The sequence below is a fragment of the Zootoca vivipara genome, chromosome 2 (genome assembly GCF_963506605.1).
Source record: "Zootoca vivipara chromosome 2, rZooViv1.1, whole genome shotgun sequence".
Lineage (NCBI taxonomy): Eukaryota > Metazoa > Chordata > Lepidosauria > Squamata > Lacertidae > Zootoca > Zootoca vivipara.
In genome coordinates this window covers 28,643,598-28,667,377 of record NC_083277.1, presented here as the reverse complement: position 1 = coordinate 28,667,377, position 23,780 = coordinate 28,643,598, and the positions used below count along the sequence as shown (strand labels likewise).

General features: G+C 44.3%; 1 protein-coding gene across 1 annotated transcript in view; it reads left to right on the top strand.

Annotated features, from left to right (window-relative positions):
* Nucleotides 1-288: 288 nt before the first annotated feature.
* The window catches only part of MDFIC2 (MyoD family inhibitor domain containing 2), a 47,634-nt gene continuing 24,142 nt past the window's right edge, over nucleotides 289-23,780 (top strand). Inside the window, exons 1-2 of the mRNA XM_035099414.1 lie at nucleotides 289-379; nucleotides 18,251-18,289. Of these exons, the coding sequence (XP_034955305.1) occupies nucleotides 289-379; nucleotides 18,251-18,289 (130 nt within the window). The remainder of the gene's footprint in view (nucleotides 380-18,250; nucleotides 18,290-23,780) is intronic.

Here is a 23,780-nt window from a genome sequence, read left to right as displayed (position 1 = left end):
TGGATCACAATGGGATATAATTAAGTCTTTAGTCCTATACCTGCATACCGGAGAGTAAGCACTGCAGAGCTCAATGGGACTTTTGAGCATAGTTGCCAAGTTTTCCCTTTTCTCGCGAGGAAGCCTATTCAGCATAAGGGAAAATCCCTTAAAAAAGGGGATAACTTGGCAGCTATGCTTTTGAGTAGATGAATCTTTGCTGCATAAAGTGTTTTAACTTTGCAGGGATTGTTTTCACCATGTTCAAACTTCAAACATACTGATAATATCTTACTTCCTACTACGTAGATGTCAGAAGCAGAGACAGACAAAGTGAAAATTAGAACAACACCGAGCTTTGAAAATGACCAGCAAAATACTTCAGCGTTGTTGAAAGAAGGTGAGTTGTACTGTTTATCACTGGAAATACTTCCTAATAACAGTAATACTCCACAACAGAGTCTAATTCAACAGTGGTTAACTCCTAACTCCACAGCAGTGGCAAGTGCATTTTGCTTATTCTGGGGCTTGGCCTAAAGTTTAGAGAGTCCTGTTTTTCAGTAATCAAATTGTTCATCCTGAGTTGCAAAAAAAAAATCTAAGGAAAGTTTCAGGTGCTGCATTCGAAGTGGGCCTAGTTTCTAGATCTAGCGATATAAATGTTAGCCGTAGGTGCCACCCATCAGTCAAAAAGAATTTTTGAAGCATCTGACATAAAGTAAGGATGCAGGAAAGAGAAATGGTATCTGTGAAATTATGCTTGGCAAACGTTTATGGCTGGAATGCAAATAATGGCATTAAAAGTTTTAATGGGAGATGGATGCTTGTCTTGGTGGCATTTGGTTTGCTGTTGCTCAGATTAATTTGAGAAATACACTAGTATTAGAAGGAGCAAAGGAGAAGAACATGTTTTGTCTCAAAAATACGCAATGTTTGTCTCAAAAATACGCTGCATGTTGTTCTCACATCTGCATGATAATGGAAACAACAGAGTTTTAAACTGTGGCTGCCAAAAGACTAACACGTTTAGTATGAGAGGATGACAGCGCTGTCCTGGTTGTAAACTGCAGCAGCATTGAACATTCATGGTGCACGTAGTATGAAAAGTAATGCCACAATGTATTTATTTATTCCCAGTATACAGGGCTGGATTTAGGTTTGGTGAGGCCCTAAGCTACTGAAGGTAATGGGGCCCTTTATATAGCAGGTGGGGCCCATTACTTACACCATAGGAACCTACACAACACAAAACACTGTTGATGTATGTAGGTTTTATTTCATTTCATTTTATTTTTTTATCTTATATTTTGGGAATGTACATCCAGGTTTTATTCCCTTTTAAAAAAATTTGGGGCCCCCAAGAGAGTGGGCCCCTAAGCTATAGCTTGTTTAGCTTATATGTAAATCCGGCACTGCCAGTACAGTATGTATAGAAGACCGCCTTTCACCGTACACAGTCTAGTCTTCAAAATGCCACAGGTCTCTCTTGTTTTTGCTACAGTGGCATTAGCGCAATTACTCCTGTGCAATAGGTATACTAATGAAGAGAGCAACTCCCATTATCTTTGCTACTGGAGCGGAAATAGCATTTGGTGGAGGGGCCTGTCCACCGGCAGGGGACTCCACCACTGTAGGGGCTTTCACTGTGCCAATGGGAGGTGCAGCACATGGGATTCTGCTGCTGGTGGTGCCCCAAAACAGGTCAGTAAGGCCTAGTGGTTACAATATTGAACTAAGACCTGGGAGACCTGGGTTCAGATCTCCACTCAGCCATAAAGCTCACCAAGTAACCTTTGGCCAGCCATTGTCTCCCAGCCTAACCTACCATACAAGTTGTGGTGGAGGTGTAGAACCACGTATGCCACCTTGAACCCCTTTGAACTGTTGGTCCCCCACCCTTGATGAATGTACAGCCCTATTAGCATTGCAGATCAGAGTGGCCATCAGTAACACTTAGCTGTTTTCAGTTTGCTTAGTTTGCAACATGAAATGTGCAGTGTACCACCTCTGGGTACCAGCGTTTCTTACCTGGAAGGTAATCCTAGGCGAACAGAGGCTGATTAGGGCTTATTGGTCTTGAAATACATATGACTTGTTTCAGGAACATACTGAATAAGAGATTGGTCCATCCAGCTCTTTAGGGTTTCAGATCGGGGATGTATCCAGGCCTACGAGGAGATGCTGGGGATTGGACCTGGGGCTATCTGCATAAATGGCAAAGCTTTGGCTGTTCCCATAGTTCTGTGGTGTGGTGGGAAAGAGAGATGTAGTTCTCGCCTCTCTATAGACAGCAAGCTACCAGTCATCAATGTGAAGGCAGGGATAGAACCAGATGATTTGGGGCACTGGGTGTGTTAGGAAGCAGCTAGCAGAAAGATGAACAGGATTCCCCTCTCTGCTGCCCCAATGTTTTATTAATGGTTTTTAATGTTTATTTATTTTTGCTCCGCACCACTTAAAAATATTAGTTTTCAGGTCTCTCAGCAAAAAGAGTGAGTTGCATAGTAGAACCTGATCCTGTCTGCAAAAGAAAGAAAGCAGCGTGTTCTTTTAGCATCCAATTTTAAAGGAAAGTTATTTTTATTCCTGGTTTTGTATTGATTACTTGTGCCTTCTAAAAACAACAACCGTGAACCACACAGTGGAAGAAATATGCCATAAAGATATGGCATAGTAGCTCTCTTTATTTAGCGCCTTGCGCCCTCAGAGCTTCCAAAACATTTTGCAAAATAATACGTTATGTGCTGCGAGGGCCATCATTGTGTGCACTAGTAAGAGGTTGTGATCTTTATAATGTATCCATTAAATGTTTATTGGCTATAAGGTCATAACCCGCTTCATTCGTGGAGGAAGTGCTGAGCCGAACACAGAGCCATGCATTTTTCGAGGAGGTTGTTTGATATTTGATTCCAGTAGCATCAGCCCCTGGAAGAAAAGGAATAAGAAGAGGGATAGGAGACACAAATGTAGGACATGATCCAGCCAAGGTTAAGCCCTTTGAATTCCCATTGGCACAAAATGCTGTTGCTGGAAGAGCAGGTTCTAAATGGGGGAAATTATAGAGACTAGGTGTTTTGCAGTCCATCTCCTAACAAAGCATTGGCATGTGTTATTCCAGGGGCAAGCAAAGTGTTCACTTCCAGATGCTGTAGGAATACAACTGTCATAAACCCCAGCTACCATGGCCAATGTCCAGGGATTATGGAGGTTGTAGTCCAACCACACATGGAAGGCATGCCTGTGCTATTTTAAAGGAGGGCGTGCAATAGAAAATTTAGGAGGACCAGTAGCGTTGGGATTTTTACATATGAACACCAGAAGCTGTCTTATCACTGATCCATCCAGCTCAATAAGACAATGACTCTTTTCCAGCCGTACGTGGAGATTCTGGGGATTGAACCTGTGGCTTTCTACATGCAATGCAGATGCTCTGCCACTGAGCTATGACCCTTCCTGACAAAATGTGGTGACCTGTGGACACTGTTGGAGCTTTTTGGGAAGTGTGTGTGTGCATGCAGCCAGTCATTCAGAGGAACGAGCCAGGTCTTTCCCTCGTTTTAAACCAGCTTGTTTCCTGAAGTTTGGAGCAGGGATGTATTTTAGCAAAAGGTTGCTAGTGGCAGAGTTACTTATTCATGGGGGCATCAGGTAAAATATTTAAAACACACGTTGTGTAACCTTAGGTGACTCCTCTCCACTTTAAAGAACAGGGCAAAATGTGGCCGAAAAGCGATGATGCCAATCCCAGAGGGCTAAAATCTCTGGAAGATGCCTTGTCAGCTTCATGCCTATGATCAAGTGAATTAATCAATGCAACCCTTCCTTTAAGTTGTAAAAAAGCAGATTTAAAGACTCCCTTCCAGTGGGCACAGAGTCTATCAAATGTAGCCTACTTCCAGCTTGCTGCTATTAATTGCAGTTTTATAAGCTGAGTGGCTCTTGAACTCTGCAGTGCAATCTCCTGGGGAGGGAAAGATTTCAAATGCACTCAGAGAAACAATGTTACAGTAACTAGGGAGGTGTAGGAAATGCTTCTGTTGGGACAGCACCAGACAGACAGCTGTGCTGTCCATCCTGATAAACAGCAGGGAAATTAACATTGAGCTCAGTTTACAAGTTTTGTAGTTGATGCCTGTTGCCGGTTTACACTTCTTCGTCCATGGTCTGTTTCTGCTCTTCTGGGAGTGGAGAGAAAGAGCATTGGCATGGTGATGTACTTATTTTAATGATTCAGCAAAATTTATATAGCACTTAATTACCAATAAAAATGCCAACCAATTAATTAAAATTCTAAATGTTTCATATAATGCAAAATGGTTTGAGCTTTATGCTTTCTCCTCTTCCCTCCACATCCCTGTTACCTTTTGTGTCATGTCCTTTTGTGTGTGTGCTTTCACTTCTCCAAAATATGAACCTGAAATTGACACACACACACACACACACACACAGAGAGAGAGAGAGAGAGAGAGAGAGCAAGAGAGCGCACTAACCCATTCCACTAAAAGGACAAGGGAAGAAGTAGTTGGGTGTTTTGGGCTTCTCTGGCCAATTTTTTTTCATTAAAGGCCTCATGGCTGACAATGCATCTTTGTACTAATTACTAGCACAAATTAGACTTCACTTCAGCTTTGCTGGAAAATCCCTGCAAGCAGTTTGAATAGGAAGGGGAACACTTTCTTTCGACGTTGATGGAATGGCTCAGGTGCCAAGTTTCTTCTGCTAGATTCCAGAGATTACTTAGTGGAGACAGGAACACAATTTAGCAGTGTTGCCGCATCTATAATTAAAAGGTAAATTTGTAGCCTGGCTTCTTATATTATTTAATCATGAATTACTCTTTGGACTATAAATAATAAAGACGAGATTAATCTCTTACCATTAAAACAAACCAGTCTGAAATAAAACTCCTGTGTGTGTGTGTTGTGTGAGAGTGAACTTTTGCACCAGACTCCGACACTGACTCTGTCCAAATCTAACCAAACACAGGCGAGGTTGCACCATCATGCCCACCACATGGTGGTGGTAAATAAAACTTACTTCTCTTGCATTGTTGCACCTGCGAGTAGTCATCCAGCAGAGCTTTTTTCAGTGGTACATGGCCTTTTGTCATCTGGCGAAAAGAGCATTGTTCTGACACCCTTGGAGGCATAAAACCACTCAGGTTCAGACAGAGCTGGATCTCACAGTTTGTTGTTGTTGTTTAGTCATTTAGTCGTGTCTGACTCTTCATGACCCCATAGACCAGAGCACGCCAGGCACTCCTGTCTTCCACTGCCTCCCTCAGTTTGATCAAACTCATGTTCGTAGCTTCGAGAACACTGTCCAACCATCTTGTCCTCTGACGTCCCCTTCTCCTAGTGCCCTCAATCTTTCCCAACATCAGGGTCTTTTCCAAGGATTCTTCTCTTCTCATGAGGCGGCCAAAGTATTGGAGCGTCAGCTTCATGACCTGTCCTTCCAGTGAGCACTCAGGGCTGATTTCCTTCAGAATGGATAGGTTTGATCTTCTTGCAGTCCGTGGGACTCTCAAGAGTCTCCTCCAGCACCATAATTCAAAAGCATCAATTCTTTGGCGATCAGCCTTCTTTATGGTCCAGCTCTCACTTCCATACATCACTACTGGGAAAACCATAGCTTTAACTATATGGACCTTTGTCGGCAAGGTGATGTTTCTGCTTTTTAAGATGCTGTCTAGGTTTGTCATTGCTTTTCCCCCAAGAAGCAGGCGTCTTCTAATTTCGTGACTGCTGTCACAATCTGCAGTGATCAAGGAGCCCAGGAAAGTAAAATCTCTCACTGCCTCCCTTTCTTCCCCTTCTATTTGCAGGAGGTAATGGGACCAGTGGCCATGATCTTAGGTTTTTTGATGTTGAGCTTCAGGCCATATTTTGCACTCTCCTCTTTCACCCTCATTAAAAGGTTCTTTAATTCCTCCTCACTTTCTACCATCAAGCTTGTGTCATCAGCATATCTGAGGTTGTTGATATTTCTTCCAGCAATCTTAATTCTGGTTTGGGATTCATCCAGTCCAGCCTTTTACGTGATGAATTCTGCATATAAGCTACATAAGCTGGGAGACAATATACAGCCTTGTCATACTCCTTTCCCAATTTTGAACCAATCAGTTATTCCATGTCCCGTTCTAACTGAAGCTTCTTGTCCCACATAGAGATTACTCAGGAGACAGATGAGATGATCAGGCACTCCCATTTCTTTAAAAACTTGCCATAGTTTGCTGTGGTCAACATAGTCAAATGCTTTTGCGTAGTCAATGAAGCAGAAGTAGATGTTTTTCTGGAACTCTCTAGCTTTCTCCATAATCCAGCGCATGTTTGCAATTTGGTCTCACAGTTAGAGCTAGCCAAATGGCTGAATGGGTGGGTCGAGGGAGGGATAGAATGGAGAAGAGGGTGCTACCGTCTGTCTTGAATGAGGCAGTGGTGTGTCCCTCCTTAAGATGACTTTCCAGGATATTAATATTTTCTTCTTCTTCTTCTTCTTCTTCTTCTTCTTCTTCTTCTTCTTCTTCTTCTTCTTCTTCTTCTTCTTCTTCTTCTTCTTCTTCTTCTTCTTCTTCTCCTCCTCCTCCTCCTCCTCCTCCTCCTCCTCCTCCTCCTCCTCCTCCTCCTCCTCCTCCTCCTCACCTGCCCACCTCACTAGGTTACCCCAGCCACTCTGGGTGACTTCCAACAAAATATAAAGGGACAAAACAAAACATCAAACCACACCGAAATATGGCTTCTCATTAGGGAATGCAGCTGATAAATGTTCCCTGCCCCTGCACTGCAGAGAACCATAGCTGTACTTTTGCTGGTCTGTGCCAAAAGTTGAGGGACAGCCTATCGAGTACAGTACAGTTCACTGTTGTTGTGCAAAGCCAGCCTGTGCTTATAATTTGGCAGCAATTTGGCTTGACTTAGGCACTGTTTTCCATCTGTTCCTGCCTGGGCTTTGTGATACGCTTTATACCAGAGAACATTTCATTCACAAAATAGGTGCAGCAGTAGAACCACAACCACACTTTCTCACAGGCCGCTAGGAGCCATGCCTCAGAGGGGACCTCTGGTAGGGCTGTGATGCACTAGCTTTTAACCATCATATCTTAAAGTACAACCATGTAAAAATAAATAAAGTTGAAAACTAAGCAGTGGTTTTCCAGTATGATGCAGCAGCATTACTTGCATCAGGCCAATTTACCACTTATGATAGCAGTAATGGGACTAAAAGCCAATAAAAGTGGTCTGTTCGTTCAGAGATTGGCTTTTATGGCTTACTCCAAATATTATCAAGCGAATCAAAAGCTGTCATCATAGTGTCTAAAAAGCCTTCATACCTTGTAAGCAAACAGTGTGACACTGACAAATAATCATTAATATGCCTGCGTGACGCCAAAGCCAAGAAAAAGGAAGAAAAGGGGAAACCTGATATTTCACTTTACGTATGTCATTAAAATAATTTTAACTAGGTTTCAAATGTAGCAGTTTTATGCATAAAATGACTTAATTTGTACCTTTCTGTCCCATTGTATTTAATACTCATGCAGTGGAAAATGTCTGGGTCCCAGAGCAACAAAATGGGTACTTGGATATCCCTTCTAGTATTGCTGTCGATTCTGGAAAATGCAGCAGGCACTACTGACATGGCCCTTCCCCGGTGACAATGCAGCATAAACAATATTAATGCATGAAGTCTTGTACCTTGCAGATAGTGGCTGCGACAGGGAGAATTGCAGGCCCACCCCTTTCTCTTCGCTGGTTAGGGATAACAGGGTCTTTCCCCAATACCCTTCCTCCTCTTACTTTTCCAAGTACCTACATTCTTCAGTCTCCCTTCCCTATTAGGGATGAAAAGATGTGTCCATTTTCATTCCTTCAGTTCCCCCTTCCCTTCACACACACTTCATCCCTTCCCTTCTCACGTTTTGGGGGGTTTCGCCAGTCAGCTTGGTTTTGTTTCAGGTTGAGCGGGACTGCTGCGGAATTTTGGGATCTTAGGAAGTCTCTGATCTGCCCCCAAATGTTCTGTTAATGGTACAATCTGACTTGGAAATGTGAGCACCTTCGCCATTTCCCTCCAATTAGCCATATATATATATATATATATATATATATATATATATATATATACACACACACACACACATTTTCAAAAACAAGCAATTAGCCTTGTAATTGAGGATATGCGCTCTTCTAAAATACCGCCACTTCTCTTTCCAATGTTCCACTGCACATTACTTTCCTCAGATTTCTCCGTCAGCCCAAGTTTTGACACTAATGTAATACTTGAAAATATTTTCCATTTTTCATATTGATATTTTTGACCCGTGTGCTCTGCATTTATTAATGGCAAGTTCCCATCCTCAAGACATTGTGATAATGGACTGAGATATATATGCTTGTTATCCTTAAAAGAACCGCCAACTTTAATGGATGAATATGAGGGGTTTGGAGTTTGGCAACACAACCTTTGTCAGAGTTTCATTGCCCCCCCCTCCCCACTTTCCCAAATAGTTTTGTTGACGCTAACTTCAGACATTGCTATAGGGAGGGAAGGAGAACTTTCAGCTCCAGGTGTTGCAAGACTCCAGTTCCTATCATCCCTGAGCTGCCTGTGAGCTGGACCTGGCAGCCATTGTAATTTCCCACAATGCCATGGACTGGCACTATGTCAGGGGCATAGTTTAGAAATGTAAAATGGCTGACACAAACACCAGATACTGGATTGGCTTCAAGGCAAATCCCAATACTGGTAGGACTGGCTGGGGTTTGGGGGTCTGGCAGTTGCCAGAGGGTGGTACTGGGAGTGGGCTCCATAGCTGTGTGAGCTCATAATGGGATAATACCATCTTTGGTTCCCTGAGCTCATTGGAAGGAGGGAGACCTACAGATGTGTGCAAAAAATTGTCCTAACGAAGCTAATTTTAAGTACATGCACATGATCCAATATGTGTTTGCTGTTTCCTCTTTTAGCTGCTTATTCATATTATAATTTGCTAGAATATAAGAAGCTCTGCAAATCAAATAAATAATTGCAGCAAGTGATTAAGGAAGCAGTTTGAACCAGGTCCCCGCCAATGCCATGTACACATGTTCTCTCCTTCCTGTCTCTCCAACAAATAGATGTTTTAAGCAGTTTTAATAGTATCCCTTTAATATTGCCATCAAAATTCACCAGAGTTCAAGAGCGGAGCAAATTTACATCTGTTTAAATAATGGACTTGACATTGATATTACATCACAGCTATTTTAAATATAATCATTCTTCATAACACCACCTTCCATGTCACTGCTCGCAAAGAAAGGGCTTGATCCTGCTTCCATCAAAGTCAACAGCAAATCCCCCCCCCTTTCGCTTCATCAAGAAAGGGATTGAGCACTAAATGTGAGATGGAAAACTGGCCTTGCGTTGTCTCTTTGGGCTTGACATTGTTCACTGATGCACTCGGCGATGTTAATTCCCTCCACTTCAAGAATTACTGGATGGATTTCTATGCTTTGTATTATTTAGCCATTGAATCAAATGATCACTATGGTCTTTCTTCTGTCCGTAAAAACACACAAAGCCACACATACGGTATTATTGAGATTCTCTGGGGAGGAAAGGCTAATCGAGTGCAGAGCTTTGTGTCTGCTGGACTTGGGGTGGATTATTCTGGGGCCATTCCAATGCCCTGTTTCTTAGACTGCCTCTCACTTCAGACTTGGCAGCAGCAGAAATAAAGGCATGACACCAAGTCCAAGGAGCAGCAGCAGCAGCAGCAGCAGCAGCATGGGAGCCATAGAAGAGTGGTGCAAAACTCTACTCACACAGTGAAGCTTTCCTCTTTCCTCCCTCCTGAGCACCTGCAGCTGAGCTGAGGGGCAAGGGAGACTCAAGTCTAGGGGAATGGGAAAATCAGAATGATTTAATAGGTCTGCTTTGCACAAGCACAAGTGCCTGCTTGTACGGTACATGCAAGAGACCAAAGATGCTGGAACAGGGTTTATCAGAAGCACAGGGGCATTTTCTGCCCACTCCTGGCTTTTGGCTGCTCTTCTCCCAGCTGTTCTGAAGTCTTCAGCAGGGTTCTTATCAACACACAGGAAGCAGAAACTTGAGAATCCTGTTTTACTCACCATTCCTAGGTTGCCCCTTTTCATACATCAACTTCAGTAAGAAATGCGAGAGAGATATAGCGCTTGTTGCTCTGAATCACACAGAAAGTTCACATAGGCTGTGATTCAGAGAAGTCAGTTGTGTGCAAGAAAACTGCTTGTTTAAGTGTTAAGTAAGAATAAGTGAAAAGAATGATAGATAATTAATAAATTGATTGAAATTATGATATAGAAATTACTAAAGATGATTTATAATGAAACAGTAAGGGGGGACTTGAGGAAGTCAAAATGTTAAGAAACAAGAATTATAACTATGAGATATTTTTTCTTTTTTTCTTTTTTCATTATTGTTATATGTTTGGTATTTTGATGTTGATTGGTGTACTGTATGTGCAACATACATAAGCAAAATTCATATGAAAAATGAATAAAAACTGTGCTTGTTGAGTGAAGGGGATGTAGGAGTGAAAATACAGGCATTTCTATGTGCATACATGATTTCCTTTGTTTCTTCAGATGCATAGAATCATAGAATTGTAGAGTTGGAAGAGACCCTGAGGGTCATCTAATCAAACCCTTTACAATGCAGGAATCTCATGTAAATGACTTTTTAATTGCAACCAAGAGTAAGAATTGAAGGGCCACCACTCAGTGGCTAAACATCTGAAGAAGGACCAGCATTCCAGCAGGTAGGGGCTCTGTCCGGAAACCCGGAGAGCTCCTGACAGTTTGTGTAGACAACACTGAGCCAGAAGGACAAAGAGCCTGACTCAGTATCAAGCTTCTTCTTATGTTTCTTGTGTCTCTAATATTTTTTGGAAGCCACCCAGAGTGGGGGAGCCAAGCCAGATGGGTGGGGTATAAAATATGATGATGATGATGATGATGATGATGTCTAAACTTCATTATACTGAGGGAGGATAAAAAGGAAACCATGCCAGAGGCTAATTCAGATTTTTAAGAAGCTGTTAAGCAGCATTTCTTAAAATGTTCACCCTAGTCTCTCACACTTTGCTCTTTTTAATATGGAAAGAAATTCGGTAGCTGGCACTGATGAGCTGAGATTACCAATTTTGCACATGATGTTTTAGAATTTATTTCCATTCCTCCCTCAGAAACACCTGGTCTTGTGCTTATTTAGGAAACCATTTAGCTTGGATGGTTGTGGGGGGTGGTGGTGATGGAATGCCTCAAGTCCTCAAATGGAATGCAATGGTGGTTATCAGAATGAAGGATGTGATGTACCTTGCTCTCTGTGCTGGGTTGGTGATTTTGTTGCACCTGTGGTTTGTTCTTTTTGCCATTGTTTGGAAATGTAATCAGGCAGTCACCACCAGTCCCTGTTTATGACTTTGGCTCCATGCAAGCTAACCCAGTTATAGGACCCAAAAATGTTGTTTTTCTCAGTCTGGAATCATCCACACTCATTCTCCACTGGATACTTTCAATCCAGGTTGATTCTAGATTTTGCTGTCCACATGGATAGGTGTGGTTACTTAATACACATTTGAAAACCCTTCCCCGATTAGGTTATCCACACCTTTTTCTCCCTGCACATGTTGCAGGTGAATGAAGAAGGAAGTGGTGATTGTGATCTTGGTAGACACCCACCCACAACACCATTGCGCAGGTGGGGATACTTGCGAGGACCGCCTGCTTTCAAATGGACACATTATGGGGTAATGCAGAACCAATCTGCTGTCTGCTTTCATTTTGGAAATAAAACGAGCTTCTTATGAAGCACTTTTCAGGGGCAAAAAAATACTCAGTGGACCTAGATAAGGGATCCCCAAACTGCAGCCCTCCAGATGTTTTGGCTTACAACTCCCATGATCCCTAGCTAACAGGACCAGTGGTTGGGGAAGATGGGAATTGTAGTCCAAAACATCTGGAGGGCCAAAGTTTGGGGGTGCCTGATCTAGATTGTGTATATAGAAAAATCAGCCTCCGTTGATTCTAGAACAAAATGTGCGTATGCAGCCTTCAGCACATCACAGTATTCAAGACAGCCACAATTCATTTTGTGCTTGCAAAGACATTTCTATTTTCTGAGGCATTTGACTAGATGTTTTGTTGTTCTCATGATACTGTGATATAAATTTGATTCATTGGTGTGCTGGCTGGGTTTGTTTTTTGTTTTAAAAAGATTGTTTTATTTTATTACGTGTCATATATTTTTATGTTATATCCTGCTCTGGCATTGATTCTAATGAAGAGCAGGTGATAAATTACCAAAGAAAAGTAAGTAAATTATAAATTATAGCAAACTAAAATTACAAAACTGACATTATGTGTAGGTACTATGCAGGTAAACATGAAAATGAAGGCAATTTAGTAAAGTGACTGACTGCTTTCACTCTTGGAAATAACCTTTAAGTTGATTAATGGGGGGGGGGGGAGAGACTAAGCTTTTAAGGGATATTCTTCTGGTAAACTGTGCACAGAAGAAAGAAATTTGAAAGTTAAAAGATTCACACCTGTATGAAATTTCTAGTGGAATGGAAGACTTCGGGGCTTGATGACATGCGGTGTTACTGAAGGGATTAAACACTAGCCATGTGTAGTGGGAGATGATTGTCTCCAGGAATGCAGCATACAAGGAGAAGAGAATGTAAGACTACAAGAAGAATCTGGATAGATCAGGCAAAAGACTCATCCCCTCCCTGCCCCACAGATGACTGATCGTGGTGCTCCGGTAGATGGAGAGATTGGGCAATAGTCAGGAATTCAGAGAGTTGTAGTCTAAAACACCTGGAAGTTAGGGAAGGCAGACCTAACCACTTGTCTATGGCCATTAGCTACTTGCCAGCCTGTCTGTTTTTTAATCTGTTCTTGCCCCTGGTCTGCCAGATCCTTGACTGCTGCTCTGGAACTTAACCATACCTAGTTTTGACTGCAAACTTGCTTCCAGTCCATCTGAGCCTTGATTGCTGTTTTGGAACTTCTGCCCACCTGAGACCACACACCTGCTTAGAGCCCCCTTGGACTGGCAGCCAGCTCTCTCTGGATCTTGGAATCCCAATTCCTGGAATCCTGTAAAGACTTGACACCCACAATCCCATCCCACCCCCCTTTCTAGCACAGCTACTTTCACCCTCTATCTAAAAGGTTTACCTTGAAAAGTGATAGATCCTCAAGAGTAACTTCTGCTGCAGTACAAGTAGCTATGACCAGATGAAAAAAAAAATATGGGTACACCTTTGCGTCAACCCATAGTCAGATCCTGAAGATTATACCCTGAATATCACATCATATTCAGCCCATATCCCCTTTCTCTTATTATTCTCATATCCATCAATTTTTGTTTTCGAACAACATTATTTGTGCAAATAGGGTCCATGACAAACATGCCATAGAAAAAAATGTCAACACTACCAATCCTTCCACTACTTTTTAGAAAAGAAAAGTTTAAATATAGGTTACAAAATGTCACTGTGATGGCATTGCTAGCAGAAATAAAACACTTGGTAAATATAGTGTTAATCTTTTCTTCCTTAAATGAATCATTTTAAAAAGCTATTAAACTAAAGAGAATGAGCATAGTTTTCTAGTAATGACTTCTCTTCTTCAGAATGAAATTGGTAAAAACCCTGATTGCAGATCTATATCCCCAAAGGCCTAGGAGTTTGGGGGACTAGCTGGCTGGGGGGAGGTGATGATCTGTGCTATACTGTATGTCTAAGCGCCGCATCCTTGTATACTTGCTGTATTTACAGATATGGTTGTATATGCATCTTTATTTAAAATCTCATCAGGTTTCTTCACACACACACACCCTTCTCATTCTGATGCTTAAAAACAATGTTCTCTCCTTTTCTTAATATATACTTTGATATATGTATACACACACACACACATGCTAAATATAAGTACAATTTTATTCATAAGCTCACATAATGATTCAGGCTGTGATTGTTAATAAAAATGCATTTCTAACCATCAAATTTGAGTCTATTATTCTAAGTTAATTGCATTTGCCCTAAAGAGACTTGAAACTGGCTGTCAGCCTATTTGTGTCAGTTTCATTTTATTCATCAGTCAATCTTCTCTTTCCTTTTCCTTTTCTTTTTTTACATCCCATATATTGATCAAATAGATTTGTTAGCATGCCTGTGCAGCTTTGGGGGTGGGGGGTGGGGGGAAAGAAAGTTTATGTTATCCATCAGGTTTATTTGATTACTGTATTACTTTGCATATTATCTTAATTGATATTTCAGTAGCAAATAAATGCCCTTTTTGATGGTCCCATAAGATTCCTATTAAATATAAATCACCTTACCTGTGACTTGGATGTGGATATAGTGAAAGGGAAAAGCACACGCAACACATAAAATATATTACATCCAACCTGCACTGTTTCTGCAGGTTAAAGAATAACAAGTTTGTGCTCTAATTTGTGGCACAGAAGTTTAGTTCTTGCCGGTTGGTTACAGAGAATAAAAATATGAGGTAGCCCACGTGTAACCTTTAATTAAAGCTCTGTAACCAGTTAACTAATTCTTAATTTTCCCCAGCTGAAGCCTTCTTTATATCTAAAATGCTAACGTGCTAACATACAATGGTAACCCTTTCTCTGTTCTGAATTTCTTATGAACACACCATTAGTAAAAATCATAGTAGGGAATAATGTTGGTGTAAAGAATATCAAACGTTGTTTCTACTGAATTTAGAAACATAGGAAAGAACCACTTCACACAAAGTGGCATGGATCCTGACTTCTCCTCCATGAATCAAGTTGAGTTCACCTCCCTCTTTCATGTGCCCCTTCCCCAATTTCTGGGAACTGGAACTGGAAACACTTAGGAATTATGTGGGATGTGATGCAGATAGAGAGAAGAATCGACAACACCCCTCCCCTGCCCACAACCATTGCATCAATGGAAGAAAAAAAAACCTTAGGGTTCAAGCCTTTTTATCAGGACATGGGGTTGACACAAATTGCTCTCTTTTTGAACAACAACAAAACCTTTTATTGTGAGGACCATGCCTGTACACAAATATCAACACAACAATAATTAAAAATGTTAAAATTCATTACATACTATCCCAACAAAACCTTCATCCCACAAAACAGAAAGAGAAGGAAAACAAGCAACCAGTTAAACAGACGATGAAGGGGTCTTTACTTTATCATCCATAAATCTTTCCCTGTCTTTCATGGCCTTCATCACAAAGACCGCTACCACATGGGTAATTCGTGGGTTAGCATCAACTAACAAAATTTTTACTCTATCTTCAAGATTGATTATAGAGTTGGGTATAGTTTGCAGCATCGCGTCTCTAAAGCCCGAGTAAATGGGGCAATAGAGGAGGTAATGTATAAGATCCTCTTTAATTTTCATGAAGCAAGGGCATAAACAGTGTTCTGCTGGGATTTTTGTAAATCTACCGGTCAGGTATGCAGTTGGCAATGTTTGAAACCAGGCCATTGTGAAAGCTCTCCGAAGGGTGGGATCAGTGATATCCACCAGGTAGTTGGCACAGATTTTGACTGTCTTTTGAACAACAACAAAAACTCTTCCATTTTTCAATAGTACACATAAGGTGTTCCATATGCCTTCCTAAAATGGTGGTTATACTTACTGAATTTGGAGAGGACTCTTCATAGTGATCCCAGGGCACTTTACAGTGTTACAAAATATGCAATCATGTTAATTTAAAAGTAAATAAATAAAACAGAGTGGAGAGCACCCACTCACCATTGTGCAGCAGCCCAAGACCACCAGCACTTCAGTGACAACTGCCCCTGCCCCCGCCCCAGTCGAAAGGTTGTTGGTATGGAAGAAGGTGCCCAACCTGGTGATAACAGGAGGTAGCTGTAACCCAAGATAGGACAACCCAAGATAGGTCAGTCTGGAGTGGAATTCCATCTAACCACATTCAGTTGAGCATGAAATCCAATCTCTGCGACTGGAAACACTGAACACTCAGGATTCTAATCATGTTCAAAATCTTCCTGCAAGATTTTGTTTAGTGGAATGGTTGTGGAACCAGCCAGCATGCATGGGGTTGCTGGGGGCAGTGCACCAGAGATTTCCAGATTTTTCAAGTTGGCGACACACTTTTTAGACATGCATCATTTCGTGACACAGTAATTCAGTTTTACTAGCAAACCGGGGGGGGGGGGGGTGTAAACTAACCCATTATAGGAGCTTGTTACGGGTAGGTAGCCGTGTTGGTCTGACGTAGTGGAAACAAAAAATTAAAAAAAAAATTCTTCCAGTAGCACCTTAGAGACCAAGCTCATAGGTATGAGCTTTCGTGTGCATGCACACTTCTTCAGAAGAGCGTGAGGAGTGTTCACGTGACACACCTACTCACTGCAGCCGACCCACTAACATGCTGCGACACACAGTTTGGAAAGCTCTGCCCTACACACTTTGAGCCCTCATACATTATTTTGAATGGCTACAGGTGACCGGTTAATCTGGAACATCATAGATTGCTGAAGGTGGAATGCTGATATTTCGATCCATGGAGTAAGCAGCCTTTAGTGAGTGATGCAGCTTGCTTGTGAAGCAAAAGCAATACACCAGAAATACGTGTTCTTTCCCCCACGAACAAGAATGAATGAAGACCTTTAAGCAGACAAAAATTCACATAATAATTTATCTGGGTATATGTGTGTTTGTGTGTGTTCCCACTGAGCAATGTATTTTCAATAGTCACTTACAAATCTTGGTTCATGCAGAGAGGCTCAGATGACACTCTGCCACACAGATCTATGAATGCAGATGGTTTTCTGTGTCAATCTGTGTGTATTCTTCAGTGTGCCAGTTTTTGGAAGAGTTCCTGATCTTTTACTAAGCAGCCACAACAGCACAATCTTCATACATGTTCCTATATTTTATTTATTGTATTTTAATTACAACATTTACATGCCTCCTATTTGCAGAAAGTTCTCTGGATGGTTGTCATGACACTGTGAGGCAAGGGATGTCCAGAGTGAGGAATTAACAAAAGAAATTGTCAAAAGCACACTTACAAGTTAAGGCAAAAGGCATGTTTATCAGTCCTACATCTCCCAGCTACTCCTAGGTGTGCACTCAATGAGGCAGTTGCAACAACAGAGAGGCCCCACCCCTGACTTCATTGTATGTATCTCCCCCACGCAAGCTGCGCACAAGCCTGATCTTTCTCTCCCTCCTCCATCACCTGTCCTTCATGCTCCAATCCTGCAGCTTCTCCTGCCTCTGACTCTCACCTCCTGGCTACTACAGGGTCCCCCAGCTAACTGATCCCTTCTCCCTAGTCAGTCTCCAAGCCCCCTTTCCCACTGCCCACTCATCAGTATCCACTCACTGCTCCTCAGGGTCCAGGCAGTCCCTCACAGTGGTTCCCCTGTGATATCTTAAGCCTCAGAACTGTTATGGAGAGAGTGGGCATTGGAATGTCGGCTCTGAACTCTACAGAAATTGGATACCAAGGAATGAAGTGTCTTCCCGTTTATTTTCAAAACCTTAGACCATCCAGTATCTACTCTAAAGAGGAACAGCTGCAGGGGGTGGGGAGGATACCACCTTCACCATTTCAGAGCAACAAAGGAAAGGGGGAAATGATTGCTACATGAAAGGCATTTCAAAGACCTCCCACAAAACGCTGGTATAAAATCCCTAGTAGATTCATGGCAAGAGAACTGTCACACTAGTAATCCTCAACAGACTTTAGCAATACATTCCCATGAACAAAAGGCACACACAAAAACAACCCCAATATAGTCTCATGTAGGATTTTGAGGCAAGAGATCGATAAAAAGGGTTCCTGAATTCTGCAGTCTAAAAAAACCACCATGTTTCCAGCAAAGACAATGGTGAAAACTGTTGTCACTGTTATATTCTTGCACCTTCTCTGCTCCATAAAAACTGCTATTATCTTCAAATATATCCCATGAGATGCACTTTGATGACCATCCAACCCCATTTTTGCTATCCAAACCCCAAGCAAAGCACAGACTGGCTGGCTGAAGAGGGTTAGAAAGAATGTGATTTGTTCCAGTGAGAGAATTTGAAGGCTGCTTTTGAGCTGTGTTTTGAGGGGTTGTTCCTTTATGATATCCTGACATCCCTGCTTCTCCAGGTGCCTAGGTGTGATTTGCAAAGTATGGTGAGCCTGCATGTTTATAAACATAGGAATTTTTCTTTTCTTTTTCCCCTTCCCTCCCTACCCTCCACCCCAAGGATTGACCAGCCCTATTGCCCAACCTCTTGGAGACCAAAGTAACTGCAGATTTTAAGCGTAAAGTGCAAACTAGAGGTGAATTTGAGTGTTTCCAAACAGTTTCCACAGGCAACCCCATGTTTTAGCACTTCGCAATAATGTAACGGGTGCTACCTGTGAATAGAAAACAAAACTCTACTGAGCTGAATAAGACGTGCTCTCAGGCTGTGTGTGTGTGCAGAAATACATCATGAGGTAGCAATATGCAAAGCCAGTGTAATTTATGCTGGTTTAATTTAAACTGATAGAAAGTATAGCAGATCCAAACTTGATTCAGCAGCAGAACTACTGCTCTACTGCTGACTGAGTCGACCTAAGTTTGGTAGAGGGGAAACAAGCCTTTAAAATGGTAGAGGGGAAACAGAACGGCTACTTTTTCAAGGCTTAACACAGTGTAAGATTTGCTAGTCCCAGTTTAGCCCTGGCTGAGCTACGATGAAAGAGTCATGCTATCGTATCTCTGGCTGAGCTGAGGTTGGTGTCTTACACCAGCATAGCCCAGCTGAGCCAGGAACCTGCTGGCTGATATTATTATCAATAATATTAATAATATTATTATAATTTATTATTTATATCCCGCCCATCTGGCTGGGTTTCCCCAGCCACTCTGGGCGGCTTCCAACAGAAGAATAAAATAATCAATTAAAAATTAAAAGCCTCTCTAAACAGGGCTGCCGTCAGGTGTCTTCTAAAAATCTGGTAGCTGTTTTTCTTTTGACATCTGATGGGAGGGCGTTCCACAGGGCGGGCACCACTACCGAGAAGGCCCTCTGCCTAGTTCCCTGCAACTTGGCTTCTCGCAATGAGGGAACCGCCAGAAGGCCCTCGGTACTGGACCTCAGTGTCCAGGAAGAATAATGGGGGTGAAGACGCTCCTTCAGGTATACTGGACCGAGGCCATTTAGGGATTTAAAGGTCAGCACCAACACTTTGAATTGTGCTCGGAAACGTACTGGGAGCCAATGTAGATCTTTCAAGACCGGTGTTATGTGGTCTCGGCGGCCGCTCCCAGTCACCAGTCTAGCTGCCTCATTCTGGAATAGTTGTAGTTTCCGGGTCACCTTCAAAGGTAGCCCCACGTAGAGCGCATTGCAGTAGTCCAAGCGGGAGATAACTAGAACATGCACCACTCTGGCGAGACAGTCCCCCCGGCAGGTAGGGTCTCAGCCTGTGTACCAGTAGGGTTGCCAGACTCAATAGTGGACAGGACTTCTGTGCCTTTAATTGCCCTGCTCTCTTTTGAGTCTGGAAACCTTAAAGAGAAACCAGCAGACCCTTTGTTTAATTTCCAAGCAAAGGGTCTGCTGGTTTCTCTTTAAGGTTTCCAGATTCAAAAGAGAGCAGGGCAATTAAAGGCACAGAAGTCCTGTCCACTATTGAATCTGCCAACCCTATGTACCAGATGGAGCTGATAGACAGCTGCCCTGGACACAGAATTGACCTGCGCCTCCATGGACAGCTGTGAGTTCCAAATGACTCCCAGGCTGCGCACCTGGTCCTTCAGGGGCACAGTTACCCCATTCAGGACCAGGGAGTCCTCCACACCTGCCCGCCTCCTGTCCCCCACAAACAGTACTTCTGTCTTGTCAGGATTCAACCTCAATCTGTTAGCCGCCATCCATCCTCCAACTGCCTCCAGGCACTCACACAGGACCTTCACCACCTTCACAGGTTCTGATTTAAAACAGAGATAGAGTTGGGTGCCATCCACATACTGATGAACACCCAGCCCAAACCCCCTGATGATCTCTCCCAGCGGCCACATGTAGATGTTAAAAAGCATGGGGGAGAGGACGGAACCCTGAGGCACCCCACAAGTGAGAGCCCAGGGGTCTGAACACTCATCCCCCACCACCACTTTCTGAACACGGCCCAGGAGGAAGGAGCGGAAGCACTGTATGACAGTGCCCCCAGCTCCCAACCCCTCTAGACGGTCCAAAAGGATCTTATGGTCGATTGTGTGAAAGGCCGCTGAGAGATCCAGCAGAACTAGGAAACAGCTCTCACCTTTGTCCCTAGCCCGCCGAAGATCATCAACCAGTGCAACCAAGACAGTTTCAGTCCCATGATGAGGCCTGAATTATATAAATACCATGTAAATATATAAATTATTAGCATAATTTAAACAGAAATGCAATGCATCTCACCATAGTGGGGAAGAGGGTGACCAGGTAATATGTGTGCCAGCTCAATCTGTAAGGCCTCTGCTCTAACTTTCTTACGGTTCTTTCTCTTTAAACTGGACATGGACCAGACAAGCCCATCAAACAGAGGGCTTTCCTCCAATAGGCATTAAAACAGAGGGCTGTCTTTTATAAAGTAGGGAACATGGTTACATTTATTTGACTAATTTCACACGTTCATTCTGGACTTTTTGTTTATAAAGCAGTCTAACACAACAACCTCCCCGATCAACTGCAACGAAGCAAATCCTACGGTGAAATGGAGGTGTGAGGGACAGGGGATATCGCGAAGTCCCTCCCCTCCTGAGTTCAAGCCCGTCCCCGAGCAAAGGGGAAAGCAGGGAGAGTTCCGATTCCAGTGGGGAAGCAGGAAGTCGTGTCCGAGGCTCAGGCAGGGTAGAGGAGCCAGGGTCCCAGGTGGGACAGGAAGGGGCAAGTAAGGGGGGAAGACCCATCCCCCCAACTCCAGAATTACGCAGGAAGAGGAGGGGCAAGAGGATGGGTCTGCCAAAGCTTTTGTGTTGGAGAAAGACGCGCCAAAAGCCATTAGGAGGTTCTGAAACCGACTGACAACATCGCTCCGTGTAAATAGCAATGACTTGAGCACTGTAAATACGCTGCACCAATAAAAGAATAAAATGCAGAGCTGCGTAGCGTCGTTACTCTGAAGTAGTCCACTCCGCCCACTGTGACAGCAACCTCCTAATCATTTTTGGGCTACTTCGGAGTTGCCGGGATGAGCGTGTCCGAGGCGGAGAAGTGGCGGCAGATCGCTGAGCAAGCCCAGCTAGAACTGCAACAGCTGTCGCTGCAGGCGCAGGGAGAATTGAAGGCAGCTAAAGAGGAGACTAAGAAGGTCCAGGACGACCGGCTACAACTTGCGGAACAGGTGAGAGAGCTCCAGGAAAAAGAGCAGCATTTAAGGGCGGTGGCGGTAGACCTCCAAAACAAGCTGGATGCAGAGAAAAACAAGGCGGGAGGGGCTCCCCAAGTCCAAGTGCTGCCAGGAAGGAGAGCAGGGACCCTTGTAAGCAAGTTCAATGGAGACCCGAAGGAGTTTCAGGGCTTTGAGACTGAGATCGTGTATGCTCTTGAGCTGCACCAGAATGAGTTCCCCGATGATGAGCACAGAGTAGCGTTTATTGTGGAACATCTCACCGGAGCAGCCAGGGAGTGGCTAAGACCATTAATCGCAACCAAGAATCCTTGCATGAAAAATGTCCAACAATTTCTAGAAGGTTTGAGGACGATGTATTCGTCCGACAGTCATTTGGACCAGACTAAGGAGGAACTGCATAATTTACGCCAAGGAAATATGACAGTTCGCGCATATTGGGCGAAATTCACCATGCTGGTGCACAGACTGGGGTGGGTTTTGGATTCGCCTCCCATGCAAGCTGCGTTTTACTTGGGTTTGAGCGAGGAGGTGAAGGATGAACTCTCGAGAGGTCCAAAGCCCAGTACTATGGATCAGCTGAGCAAAGCAGCTCTGGCGGTGGGGGTGAGGCAGGAATCCCGGTGGAACGACAAGCAAGCGACGCGCGCAAAGCGGGCTTGGTTCCCACGGTCGCAGGAGAAGCCACTCCCTCAACAACCCTTTCAAGCCACGCCTGGAGCCAGCCAGGACCAGGAGCCCATGCAGATTGATAGCGCGCGCGCGCGGGCTTTTCAAACCCCAGCGGCGCCAAGACGCAAGGAGGGAAGGGGCGGGAATTGCTTTCTCTGCAACTCACCCCAGCATCTCGTCAGAGACTGCCCACATCGCAGGGAGTGGCAAGGAAAGGCGGGAACGGTGGTGCCCTCCCCCACTGACGCAGCACCACAGCAGGGAAACGGGAAAGCCTGGCTGCAGGAGACAAGGGGCAGCAGCCAGGCACAGTCAGCAGACAACAGCCCCAGCCCGCCCACCCGCACAGAGAGGTGCAGAGCCAGCCCACCCCTCCCAGAGCAGGAGTGGTTCTAGAAGTGACGCTAACGCTCCCAAATGGCTATCCCCTGACGGTCCTCGCCTTAATTGACAGTGGGGCGTCCGCCAACTTCTTCTCGAGAAGCTTTGCAGAAGAGCACCAAATCCAGCTTTTGCAGTTGGATTTTCCTCTGCACGTCGCAACCATTGACGGCAGGGAGCTGCTGGGAGGGGCCATCACACATCAAACCCCCCCCATGAGAATGACGGTGGGAAGGCACTCAGAGACACTGGCGTTCAACGTCACCACCATCTCAGACCCCCCCATCGTCTTGGGCATGAGCTGGCTGGCGCGCCACGACCCCTCCATCAGTTGGCACCAGAGGTGCATCACGTTTGGGTCGGACTTTTGTCTGGAACATTGCATGCAGCACCAACCAGGGGAGGGGCCTCCGATAGCCACGGTGGCCACCATGCATATCAAAGGGGGTGAGGCAATACCCAAGCAGTACTGGGACCTGCAGGAGGTCTTCAGCGAAGCGGAGTCCGACCACCTACCCCCGCACAGGCCTTTTGACTGCCAGATCAACCTGGTGCCAGGGGCGACGATACCCCCAGCCAAGCTGTACGCCATGTCAGACCAGGAGCTGGAGGATCTGCGCGCTTTCATCGACAAGAACCTCAAGCGGGGGTTCATAAGGGAAAGCAAGGCAGCAGGGGGCAGCCCGGTCTTCTGGGTGGACAAGAAAGACACGCAACAGCGCCGTCTTGTGGTGGACTTTAGACGGCTGAATTCGGTGACAGAGCCAGTGGCTTTCCCCATGCCCAGAGTGGATGATCTCCTGACAGCGGCACGCAGGGGCAAGATTTTCACCAAGCTGGACCTAAGGGGGGCGTACAACTTGATCAGGATCCGGGAAGGAGATGAATGGAAAACCACGATGTTCACGCCTCTGGGCTCTTTTGAATATCTGGTGATGCCCTTCGGTTTGCAAGGGGGCTCAGCATGCTTCCAGGCCTTCATGCACCACGTCCTGGGGTCCCTCCTCTTCAGGAAATGCTTGGTCTTCCTAGATGACATCCTTATCTACTCGAATGACCCAGTGCAGCACGTGAAAGATGTCAGAGAGGTGTTGCAACGCCTGAAGGAGAACCACCTGTATGTGAAGCTGGAGAAGTGCAAGTTTCACACCAAAGAGGTGGACTTCCTGGGCTACAAGCTGTCAGACAAGGGGCTGGCGATGGACAAGGACAAGGTGCAGGCCATCCTGGACTGGCACAGCCCCAGGACGCGCAAAGATGCCCAACGCCTACTAGGCTTCGCTAACTTCTACAGGAAGTTCATCAAGAACTTCTCTCGCGTTACGGCTCCCATCACGGACTGCCTGAGAGGCAAGCAGA